This window comes from Centruroides sculpturatus, unplaced genomic scaffold, assembly GCF_000671375.1.
Source record: "Centruroides sculpturatus isolate CEXI.00-Female unplaced genomic scaffold, Cexi_2.0 scaffold2367, whole genome shotgun sequence".
In the NCBI taxonomy this organism is placed as follows: Eukaryota; Metazoa; Arthropoda; class Arachnida; order Scorpiones; family Buthidae; genus Centruroides; species Centruroides sculpturatus.
The window spans coordinates 223-13424 of record NW_019386461.1 but is presented as its reverse complement, the minus strand read 5'-3'; the positions used below and the strand labels follow the sequence as shown (position 1 = coordinate 13424).

At 31.4% G+C, this 13202-nt stretch overlaps 2 protein-coding genes and 1 long non-coding RNA gene across 3 annotated transcripts; 2 read left to right on the top strand and 1 right to left on the bottom strand.

The window, feature by feature from the left end:
- The first annotated feature begins 6850 nt into the window (after positions 1-6850).
- On the top strand, positions 6851-8083 carry LOC111615045 (astacin-like metalloprotease toxin 5). The gene is made up of 6 exons (XM_023356421.1): positions 6851-6949; positions 7024-7097; positions 7190-7265; positions 7365-7485; positions 7564-7739; positions 7809-8083. Exons 1-6 carry the CDS (start codon positions 6901-6903, stop codon positions 8030-8032), a joined length of 720 nt encoding a protein of 239 aa, XP_023212189.1. The 5' UTR covers positions 6851-6900; the 3' UTR covers positions 8033-8083.
- Positions 8084-8667: 584 nt separating this feature from the next.
- Positions 8668-9600, bottom strand: LOC111615046 (venom peptide MmKTx1-like). Its single transcript, XM_023356422.1, has 3 exons — positions 9448-9600; positions 9257-9374; positions 8668-9035 (listed from the first exon to the last, which is right to left on the bottom strand). The coding sequence occupies exons 1-3, from the start codon at positions 9524-9526 to the stop codon at positions 8939-8941; spliced, it is 294 nt and encodes a 97-aa protein (XP_023212190.1). The 5' UTR covers positions 9527-9600; the 3' UTR covers positions 8668-8938.
- A 1390-nt stretch (positions 9601-10990) lies between these two features.
- On the top strand, positions 10991-12152 carry LOC111615048. The gene is made up of 3 exons (XR_002755025.1): positions 10991-11109; positions 11200-11317; positions 12093-12152. It is a non-coding gene; the product is annotated as an uncharacterized LOC111615048 (long non-coding RNA).
- Positions 12153-13202: the final 1050 nt, after the last annotated feature.

The window sequence follows — 13202 nt, the reverse complement described above, 5'->3', positions numbered from 1 at the left end:
TGTCAAGAGAAATTTTTCAAAATGACAGTCATCAAATATCGTAGGATTTACGGTTCTAGTCACCGTAAACGAAGTGTCTTTTGAGAGCAAATGCTTAAAAACTATACTTACCATAAAAATCAATATTCGTAAAATTACACAGGAAAATTATGGATTTAAAACAAAAGATGATTAATTCACTTTTGTAATATAAGCGGAAAAGTTATTTCCTATTTTTTAAATATTTTCTTTCCCATCCGACTAATTTGTACCAAACAAACGTCAAAGTAAGGAATGGTAATCACTATTTTATCACAGAAAATTCCTCATTAACGACGTAGTCGGATGAGGAGTTTTCTCTTCCTCGCAATGGGGAAGTTGCACCAGTGGGTGGAATGGGTAACTCCAATTGTCTAGTTCGACGGTGGGCAACATTTTTCGAAAGATAAATCGAAATCAAATTGGAAATTTATCAACTCCAAATCGTGGGACAAATCATGAATTAAAAAAATCTTACATATTTGATTCATTTATTTGATATAATTTTCTATTAGAGGTTCGTAATTAATGACCGTTAAGACTTTTCGCCAAAGTTTTAGGACCTCTCGCGAGTCTCCGCCGAAAAAAATGGCTCGGAATTAGTCGAATTAGGGTTTCGAAGAAATAAAAGTTAAGAGTCGAGCGATGGTCGTATTCTTCACTTTGCTTCTTACCACTTAATTGGATGGGGATGCCTGGGTTTAAAATTTAAAGATAAGGAGCGTATAAGTATAAATTCTTGCGCAAATTTTTTTTATTTCGATTATTTTTTACTATTTAATTGCAAAAAGTAATTGTTCCTTAATTAATATAAAATAGATGGTTCCGAGAACTTGGTAGATTTCTTCGTCATTATTGCCGTGAAAACAAATTTTATTTAAAGGTGTTTTAATGTATTATAATCGTAGTTATAATTATTTTTCATTATTTGCGCGAAGGATTTTAAATTAACTCTTTTTCCCATGCCAGCGCTAAAGGAGCTTTTTCTAACCTACGGCGGGGGTAAAAGACGAGCTTTAGTCTTTGTTTCTAGAGTTTTCGTCCTGTCTTTACCTCCCTCTTATGATATCCAAACGAACGTCTGACAAATATTCTCGAGGGTATCAAAAATAGGAGAATAAATGGAACTTTGTACCGAAACACTATGGCAAATTCCAAGTATCGCTTTATCCACCCCGACGTAAAAGATATTTTTGTCGGGATCCAACTAGCAAAATTGTATCGAAGTTATGACCTTACATCAACGATTCTCAATCAGAGGTACCCGTACCAGCAAGGTATGCGGAAAAAATTTAATAATGGCGGATGTACAGTACTGTACTACTGTATAAGAATAATCGGATTTTACGTCGAGGCCTTTGGCGACGTCACGGCGCTCGATGCTCGAGCATACGGGCTGATCGTAATCGATCTATATTTCGGTATATCTTGTATTAGATAAAAAAAACTCGTGTCCTAAACGTGGATAAGGCTGATGTCACGGACGAAATAATCGGAGAGAAAGCTTTTCTCGCTAATAACGTGCAAAATTTTCATTAAGTAATTTTATCACAATTTCTTCATAATTTGCTGAGACTGATGTTATATCAATTGTAAAAGAACCAAGCATTCATAATTTGCTGCAATTGATATAACATCAGTTGCAGTATTATTATTAATGTTTGGTCGTTTTACTTTCCCGGCTTGTTATGTAGTACATAACACGGGAAAGTATTGGAATCAGTTGACCCTCCATGCATATATATGTGTGTGTGTTGGTGTCTACTTCATTTAATATCTCAGAATGGTGATTAAGAAACGAAATTTGTCATGGTAGCTTGTATATGAGTGGCATTGATGCTATTAAATTTTTATACTGAAAATTCGAGCGGACAGAGAGATAGAGGGTGGTCACATGTCATATCTCAATTAAAGTCGGTCTGAATGAAGATTTTTCTTCTTAGCATTTACAGGTTTTTTTTTTTTTTTATAAAACTCATCTCTTTCTTTAAAATTGAGTGTTTTGCCATTTTATAATAATTAAAAATACATAAACTTTTTATAACTATAATGCCTTAATTGCTATAAAAAATCACAAGTTTATGACTCTTTTCAATTGTCTTATAAGACTGGCCAGACGAAGAAATCAAGATTCCATTGATAGCTGTTTTTTATACTCCCATACCACGAGGCAATTTGTTGCAAATACATAATAATAAAATCTCGTAACAGATGGCCACATACAAATTTATTTATTTATTATGATTAACTACATAAAAGTTATTTTTAAAATAAAATCTCGTAACAGCCAGGAAAGTTACACAACTGGCTGCTAGAACTTTTTACAACTTTATTATCGTCTTAATGATGATTGGAATTAAATCGCGTTAAACTAGAATACTGTACAAAGTTGAGAAAACTGCGATTTTAAATTTTATTATTATTTTCGTTCTGTTGAGATAATTCATTTAAATTTTGTTATACGATTTTAAAGGATAACGTATCGCATCATTATTTTTGGTTTAGTGCATCCTGGACACGGCATATCCGCTCCATCTGTAATAAATCCTTTTCCACGAGCGATGTTTTGCACACCGCGCGCAAGAAGCAATCGTTACTCCGATTTCGGTGTTAGAAACACGTTCGAGTAATGCCTATAATATATATAATAAAAATCGAATAAATGAATTAAACTTCTAAGTAAACAAACATTGAATAAAACTAACCGATAACTGGTGTGTTGCAGCTGGTGCATCTTTCTGCAAACAATTTTCCGAAGCATTCGACACAGTACAATTTATCGCCATTGGGTGCGAATCGCTGTCCAGCCAAATACACCTGACAATACAGCCGTTAACAATAAGATGTTTTTTTGTTCTCCTACAAAACAATATATATTAATTATTGCTGCAGCCGATGAAATTATCGTGATGTAACAAGCGCGTGCACGAACTTTTACAATATATTTTTTATTTTTACTTTTCCACTCCGCGAGCTTTAAGACGGTCTTTTTCTACGTCAATTGTGAATTCGGTCAGCCCCACAAAGTACTTGATTTAAAGGCCCTTTTAATACTTTTTTACATAAACTGTATAAAAGAAAAAAATTGTGATTTTAACAGTTAAAATAAACAATAAAAATTTCTTTTCAAAGAAATTTGCAGTTTAACGAAGGCAAAACTGTGAAAGCGGCACCACGCGATACTCGAAAGTTTTTTCATGACTGAAAAATGTATAAAATTGACAATTTGGCACACGAAACATCAAAATTTATATATACAGTACATTATTTATAAATGGATTCTTGTTGATTTGTCGTTTATACAAATCTTCATTCTTAAACCGATCTAGATTAAAGTTGGTATGAGTACTTACATCCTAGAATCGACACTAAGCTATATAAACAAATGGACAAGGGAGCATTACATCGACTAGTAACTGATCACGGCTCTGCTGGTATCAGAGTTACTGTTGAATTAGATATATTGTTAACGTATTATTGTAAATAAATTATGTATACAGTTGCAATACATATGTATGTATAGTACTGTACGTATGTTTGTTACGCAAAGGGTCCTATAACGTTCAACTTATCGGCACAAAATTTGGCATGATATTCTTCGTCAACCTAGAAAAAATACTGTGTAGTCCCCATCCCCTAAAGCGCGCCTCTTTTTTAACATAACGCAAGTAATTTTTTGTTATTTGCAGTTTCATTATTATAAATACTCGGGTATATTTATTATAAATATACACATTCCAGTTACTAAGTCTATTGTTTTTTATCACTTTTCAATTACAAACCACTTCAAAAACCCGAACCGGGCACAAGTCGCAAGCCTAAGTACTCGGAATTGCTCAAAGATAAAAAAAATATTTGACATGATTTAGTAAACATTGTAAAAATAGAAAGAAAAAGTTAATGTTTTTTGTTGAGTGTAGTTGAAAAACACTTTCTCGAGCATGCAATGACAGAGAATGTTTTACCCAGAATTAAACCTTATTTCTACGGTAAAGCTTCATTTCGTTCTATCTTCCTATTAAAAATATTATTATTTATTAATTAATTAATAATTATATTTGTATTGTATTCATCTGTGTCTTATCTGCAACGCTTTTCAATTAAAAAAAGCTATTCTTACATGTAATTGTACAGCACCGTATAATTGACCAAGTCGCCATTGTTTGACGATGGAGCAATCGAATGACAAAATATATTCGTTCGACATGATTCCTACAAATGTAGTTTGCCATTCTTCTCTGTGTTTTCTTCGTATTTATGGTTGGTGGCTGCGGGAATCGATAAGAGTATCGCGTTGTTTTCTTTATCAAAGAAGAGACGACCAATACGCAAACTTTATGTTTACGTCGTATTACGTGGTCGAAACTCTGTGCTGGGGAACATTATATAAATTTATGTATAAGTATTTAAACGACGATCAATTGCAACTTAAATTTAATAAAACGTCTATATCATCATACTTGTATCCAAACAAAACTTAGAAACATGATATTTATTTATGGTTTCCTGTTCATATTACAATTTAAACAAATTGCAAATACAATAAAACCGCTTTATCACATCAATTCATAATTTGAACTATAACGATTCTATTTCTACCTATTATCTTCAAAGTAAAATTGATAAAATATCAACCTTATATTAGAAACAACTGCTCTTAAATGGCTTTAAGTTACTTAAGCGACAAAAAACAGACTGTTTTCTCTTCGACTTAATCAACGTTTCTCAACCTTTTTAAGCTCAAGGACCAGTAAAATATCTGATATGGCCTATAAAGATATGTAGACCTAATAACATAAAAAAAGCATATATAGCATATATATGGAAACATAATTAATTAAATTGGAAGTAAACTATTTAAACTCTCGTAGACCAACAGAATAAACAACTCCAGAATAAAAAATAATTATCTGTTACTAGAAATCAAACTAGTAGTGGACCAAACAGCACCTTTAGACCAACTGGTACAGTTTTGGAATGGTTTGAATAATAAAAAGAAAGAGTTAAATAATTATAAATAAAGGAAACCCGGATGATAGTCCGGAGGAAGATATCTAAAGGCGAAAAGATGGCAAAATATGGCAATATGGAACTCCAATTAACAACTGGATAAGATGATGATGATGATGATGTTATTGACGATGATAACTAATCATAATTTAGTTTTTTATTTTAAATTAATAAAAAAAAAATGTAATTTAGAAAAAAAATTATCGAAGAATTAATAAATTTTATCTCTATCGTATATTGATGAAGTAATATTAATTCCGATTCAGTAATCTATTATCTTTAAAAAAAATTAATCACGTGTGAAAATTAACTTCTGTTGTTTCATTTTAAAAACAAGATGGTTTTTTTTTTTTTTCTTTTTTCCGAAATAAATTAGAGTTAAAAATTAATATTTAAAATTTAATTGTAAAATAAATCTTGATTAAAAATAAACTCACGTTATTGTAAATGCAATTATTTTATTGATCCAAGATTCGCCATTCTTAACTTTACATCACTCTCCGGTTCTTGTGTAAAGTTAATAATAACGATATAGCATCATTCGAATAAATAAATAAAATTATTTTCTTAAATTTTGTTCTTAAGAACATTATTTATTTGTTTATACAATATAATTAAAGTGAATAATTAAATAATATAAATAAAGTGTAAATAACAAAATGAATTTATTACCAAAAGTTAGGTACAAAAAATGGTTACTTTTCGACATAATCACAGTGAAGATTGAGGAATTTGTCATATCTCTGCTCTCTTAGACACTTTTTCTGTTCAGGAAAGAGGTGAAAGTCGCGGCGCTAAATCGGGGTTATACTCTGGGTGTTTAAAGGTGGCGAAGACTTCCAACCCAGCTTGGAACTTTTTAATGTGTGAAGTCTTCCTCTTTCTTTCCTGAACTGAAAACGTGGCTAGCATGGCAGATATTTGAGGCTAATGACGATCTTCAAAACAACGTTGTTAAGGCCATCTCAATTACTGGCAACAACGTTCTATAAGAAGGGGATGAAAAAGCTCGTCCACAGATATGACAAATTCCTCAATCTTCACGGTAATTATGTCGAAAAGTAACCATGTTCGTACCTAACTTTTGGTAATAAATTCATTTTGTTATTTACTCTTGTCTTTATTTTATGAGCCATCGGAGCTTGAAAAAAAAAACCGCCCTCGTATATAGCAGGGGCGAATTCTCTGGGATTTCCGCACGCTTAAGAGAAAGTTTTAACTCAATATATTTACAAATATGCCAATAATAATTTATTCTAACGTGTAAACTCTTTTATCATTTGTATATATACACATAAATACACATAGAATGGCTTAAAGAAAGTTAACCACTGTAAAAAATAGATTAAAAATAGATTCAAATACTTAAATATTTGCTCATATTTTAAGTTATATTTTCACTAATTTTGCAAGAAAAAAGTTGTAATTCCTTTTGCAACTCATAATTGAGAGTATCTGGAATTACAAAACAATCATTTTGTGCAATGGATGCTAAATGCATCAGTTCGTCCGAACGATATAATATTTTAATGTGTTTGGTATGTTACGTTTGTATATGAAGTATTATAAACATAGAATTACTCTTAATTTTCTAATTTTTTTTATTATAATATCTAATAACGACCCGAAAAATGTTACATTTTAAAGCAATGCTTAGAAACTTCTATCGAAGAAAAGGGCGTAAGGATTGAATTGTGAGAAAATGTAAATTGCCTTCAGACTAAACAGGTGTTTAAAGTCACATTAAAATAATCTGCAGATATTAGTATCAAAGATTATAATATCGAAAGATTATGACTTTAGGTATAAATACTGGGTTAGTTTCACTCTTACAGTAGCTTACTGGGAAATCTAGTAATTCCATCATTCAACATGTTGTTCTACCTTGCAGCCTTATTCACGGTGGCTTTGGCCCGAAATGGTAACATTTGAGATAATTTTTTAATGATTTTAAGATTTTCTTAACTGAATATTAACGTTTTCTTACATTTTCAGTCGATTTGCCGTACATTGCATTACATAATCCCGATCTATTCCAAGGTGACATCATCGGTGTCGAAGATAACGATGTAAATTCCGTTTAATTCTAAATTATTATTAAAATCACTTTTAATTCCATATTATATTTAAGTTTTAAATTTAATTTCGTAATTATATTTAGGTGAGAAATGCCATTCCAAATCTAAGTGCAAGATGGCCAAATGGAGTTGTACCTTACATCGTCGACTATTCTCTGAGTTGGTTAACGACTAATTTTAAAATTATTTAAATATATTTTTAGATTAAAAATTCACAGTTTGTTTATTTAAATATAACGTTTGAAAAATTTTCTGTAGTGGCTCAGTCACATTTGATCAGTCAAGCCATGCAGCATATAATGAGTGTAACCGGTAGTGCCCTTAAATTCGTCAAGAGGACACACGAATCCAATTATATTAGAATGTTTGCTGGAGATGGGTAAATTATTCGGTTTAATTTTATATGTTTTTATTTTTTTTAGATCTTTGTATATATAAAGCATTTTATTCGATACAGTTGTTACTCTCACGTTGGACGTACCGGAGGTGCTCAACCTCTATCACTCGGCAAAGGTTGCCATTTCGTAGGAACAATTATTCACGAATTACTTCATGCCTGCGGTTTCTATCACGAACAGAATCGATCTGATAGAGATCAATACCTGGTTATTCACTGGAATAATATACAACAAGGTACGTTATCGTTTAGGAAATACGTTAATTTGTACAAATTACAACAACGTATAATTTTCATATTAACAGGAATGGAATCCCAGTTTGCTCTTCTTCAACCACACCAGAACAAAATCTTTAACGCTTTCGACTACAATTCTATTATGATTTATGGAGAATTCGCATTCTCTAAGGTTCCTAACCGTCTTCCGACCATGCAAGATAAAACAGGCAGGCATCGTCTTACAGAACCTTATAGTAAGAGTGGCATGACCAGTAGCGATGTGGAACGTATCAAGAAATTGTACGCCTAATAAAAACGACGTATTTCAAAAATGACACAATAAAATTACTTTAGAAATTTTGGTATTGGTTATTTATTATTATATTCTCTGCTCCACCCAATTCCCGATCACTTCGTCACTTTGTAACAATCAATCTCGCTTCTCTTGGTTCTTCAAACGTTTCGTGATGATTCATTGATTTCCGGTGCCTCCGTTCTATTTGTTTTTGTGACGGAAAAAAGTGTCATGGAGATTTTAAACTATTTTAAAATGGAGTACATTAAATACCGTGTTATTAGAAGAAGCTTATACAGTATTTAAAATGAAAATATTAATTCTGAAGCGATATCGGCCATGGCACAGCTTCGTTTAAATAAAATATATATCAGATTTCAAATAATGCAGTATAATTGCTCTCGTTTGTTTGCTTTGAGAGACCATATAAAAGAGAAAAGTCAAAGAAAGTACAGCAATTATATAGAGAAGGAATAAAAAAAATATTATAATAAGAGACATAATGGTATCTTACCAAATACAGTCGACTTCCCTATAACACTGTTGATTTTTCCGTTTTATATGAATTCCATGTTTTACAGTACCTTAGATTTTACAAATACATAGCCGTTCACAGCCAGGCACACGTATTTGTAAAATCAAAGGTATTCGTACAACATGGAATTCATATAAAACGGAAAAATCAACAGTGTTATAGGGAGGTCGACTGTATAACTAACTATTGGATCATACATCTTGATACAAAACTCGGTTAAATTTTATTTTGTGATGAACTTCGTACACGTTAATGTACCATATTTTGAAAATGAATCGTTTTTCACAATAAAAAGTTTATTTTCTTTAAATGTAGACCAATCCTTAAAAGATATACAAAAAAAAAGTCGATTTATATATTATCAATAATGAACATTCGTAACTCATTTATTTTTTACAGACGATTTTCGGGCAGCAATCGGGGAATGCCCCTTTTCCAGAAATTTCGTGGCACAGGGCTGGATCATAACGTTCTACCGGACAACTAGAAAATAAAAATTTTTAAAAAATAATAATTAATTCGCTTGCATTTTAAATTTCTAAACGATTGGCCAATCTAAATCATTATTATTATTATTTTTTGTCCGTAGAAAAGTTAATCTCGTGGGTAAACAATATATTGTAATTTAAAAAGAAAAACTTATAGAATTTAAATATCTCTAGCAATTTTACTATTAAAAGTTCATTAGAATCTAATCTACTTACTGAGAGACTTTGAGTGTGACTTCGGGACCTCTCAATTGACAAGTATATTTGAAGCATCTATCGTTGTCCGACCATTCTTGTCCATTGTCCAGTTTCTTCCCTCCGATAGGGCAGAATCCTGAAAAAAATAATATAAATTACAATAGTAAGTTATCTCTCAATTAAGGAAAGATATAAACGCGATTACTTACGAAGGAAAGGATCAACGTGGGCCGCTTCCACCGCAAAAATGACGACGAACAAGAGAACGAAGAGTGCGCAAGATTTCATTTTCGAACTGTACACAAGCTCGTGAAGAGTTGACTTTTATATTATTCGAGTGTGAATGTCAAGGCTGAAATTTCCTCCGAAACAATGAAGCTGTACCGAAACAGATTGACAGCTGATGGAAATTCTTTGAAAGTAAACGCCAACGTCTATCTACGTCACAAATCTATTAATTGTTTTCTATATTAACTTATATTATTTATTTAACTTGAAAAATTTGCAAAATTCATATTAATCAATTTTATTTAGGGAATATTACAAAGTTTATTAACTTTAAAATCAATATTACGACTTTCGAATGTGATTTTTATGCACGTTTAGATCAGTAAATGACCTTGTGTTGAGGAAAACAATCTTCACCTTCATGCTGTCACTCGTCACTCTACGTTAAAATATTAAAAAGCCAAACCAGAAATTTAGTAAAATATTACGTTATGCGATTCTAAGAAAGTGTAATCTTATTTGAAATGTTTAGCTCCTCTACACTATTCGAAGAATCTAAAATAATAAAGCTGTGTCCCGGATACATCGGGACCCATCCCTCACCTCACGGACTTGTCACGAGCGTGGAAAAAGACCCTGTTAGTGTCAGCTGGCAGAAAAAGTCAAAAATTAAAAACAAATAAATAAAGCTTACTTATAATTGATACTTTAATGTCGTTTCGTAACTAGAAAGCACTGGATACGCCTTCCTCTCGTCGGTCTTTGTTTTTTAGTGTTTTATTCACTTAAAGTAATCTTGTCTTCTTATCATTTCTTTGATGTCTTCCCTTCCTTTTCTTATAGGTTTTTAGCGTAAGAAAACCTTCTAAAGAATGCATTCCATCTTTATCTGTTTACATGCCCAATCAAAATGCCACTTTAGTGAATTTAGTTAATAAGAAATTGCAGTTATAAAATGCATATTTTAATTTTAAATTTATTATTTAAACTACACAGAAATATACTGTAAAACACCGCATAACTTTAAATTAATTAATAAGTAATGTCGTAATTACGAAAGGCCTTTTAAAATGTCAAAAACAATTGGTCCTATTCAATTATATTTTCGTGTAGGTTTACGTGGAAAAGTCATAAATTTAAAACAAGAATTAAATCTTCTCCGAATCGCGAAACGTAATATTTTAATAAATTTCTATTTAAACTCCTATATTTTTATTCTTTTGACATTGAGTGACAAGCGAGAAAGCAATAATATAATCACGAAGATTGACCTCCCCTTAACAAGGTCATTTATTTATTTAAAAGTCACATTTACAAGTCAGATGGGATTTTTAAAATGAAAGAATCTTACATTTAAAATAATAATAATAATAATTTATCACTCAGTTATGCAAATTTTATAAATGTTAACATAGAAATAATTCATAGATTTGAGAAGCAAATAGACGATGACGTTTATTTTCAAAGAATTTCCATTATTATTAACCTGTTTCGATATAACTTTTTATTCTTTCAACCTTGACATTCAAACTTAAATGTTATAACAGTAAACACATAACAAAGTGGAATGAAATCCTGCGTACTCGTCCTGTCGATAATCCTAATCTTTGCACTGGAAGTGGCTCTTGAGGATCCTTTTCTTCGTAAGTAATTGTGTTAACGTGGAAAACTTCGGCACGCTTAGGAATGAAAAAAATTTTCTTAATTTGTTTCTAATTATTAAATTTTTTCAGGTTTCTGTCCCGTCGGAAGAAAGAAACTGGAAAATGGACAAGAATGGTCGAACAACGACGGGTGTTTCAAATATACTTGTCAATTGAGAGGTTCCGACGTCACGCTAAAAGTTTCTTAGTAAGTTAATAATTATTATATTATTAAAAATTTATTGTAAATTCGGCACACGAATTGCTAGAGATATTATTTTTTGTTAATTATATCTTGGTGATATAATTAGAATAGATCGTTATAGCTTCAGCGAATTTGAATTAGGGGTCCCATTCTTCTTCGGAGAAAAATCTTTTCTTATAAAAGAATAGTTTGAGGCTCCCTATTGATGGAGCCCTTAGATAATTGCCCTTTATGTCCATAGGATAATGCGCCACTGGCCCAGAAGGTAAAGGGGTTCCGGGGAAAAATAATACATGAAAATGAAATACGAAAATCTGCTATTTCAGAATTTATATAGAAACAAAACAATAATTTTCGAATGTTTTAATGATTCTCTTTGAATTGGTCTAAAACTATAAGGCAATGTTTAATCGAAGATATATTTATAAATTCGGATAAATAATAGAACATACAAAGTTATCAGGGGATAAATAATTAATGTATTGGATTAATTCGTTAGTGTTTACAACTTTAAACAAATGTTCGAGTATAAATTAATCTTTATATAAAGTAACTATTGTTAAACTTATCAAATTTCCCACGAATTTCAATAGTGGACGGTATAAATATATAGAAAATGGCAATTTTTATTAAACAGATGGAAAATGTATTATCTAATACTTTGTGTTGCCGTGGTTATAGCTACGGATGAGTCGAGTAGATTATAATTTGTTTCTTAATTTATTAACGTTACTTTTAGTAAATTTAATAATATTAAGTACAGTATTTATTCATTCAGATAGTCCAAGTGATGATTTGTTCGAAGGAGACATATTAGGATACGAACACGATAATGCAAGTAGTTTAATTATCAATATTTAAAGTCGAGAGTCTCGTAAATCTCTTGAGTATTGTTTTTAATTTTAGTGAAATTAATTTGTCGTAAATACACAATAAAACAGTTAAAAATGTAAATATTTTAGAGCCACACAGAAAGAAAAAATATTAAAAGCAACGGACCATTTCCAGAGAAAAACATGCATCCGATTTGTAGAAAGAATTAAAGAAAGAAATTACATCAGATTATTCGCTGGCAAAGGGTATGAAAATTATTTAATAATAATCTAAACGATTCTGTAACGCTCCAGATGCAGTTCTGTGATCGGAAGAATAGGAGGAAGACAAGAATTGTCTATGGGTAAAGGATGCATTAAGAAAAGCATCATAATCCATTCGGTTTCTATCACAAACACAATCGATGGGATCGCGACGATTACATCGACGTCTTCTGGGAGAACATTCAAAAAGGTAATACAATTACTCGCGCATATAATTATCGATAGCAATTTATAGAAATGATATTTAAATAAAGACTAAAGATATCTAATATCATCACAAAATATTGGAAAATATCGGAGTAAGCTGGGAATTTTGACTACCAGGGTTAAAATATGCCTTGCAGGTTCAAAAATCATAACAGGGAAGAATATCTTATAAAGGTACTTAAGGTGCGAAGAAACCTACGTAACATTTACTCACTTTTAACAGCGTGGGAATGCAACCAGCAATATTGTAATTCATTGGACCCCAAAACGTGCAGTTTAGATTTGAAAGCTGTACAAAGAAAACAATAATGAACTCAGAAATTACCAAATACCACTACACATGCAAATGCATTATGTAACTGATGCTCATTCCCTTCATTACTTGTTCTCGCAATATCTTTTAGAGCCTCGTTGACGTGAAATACAGGTAACCCCCGTATAACATGGAACTTCTATAGCACGGATTCACTCTAACACGATTCGAGAATTGGTACCATCCCCCGTATAACACGGTACTTTTATAGCACGGATTCACTCTAACACGATTCGAGAATTGGTACCATCCCCCGTATAACACGGTACTT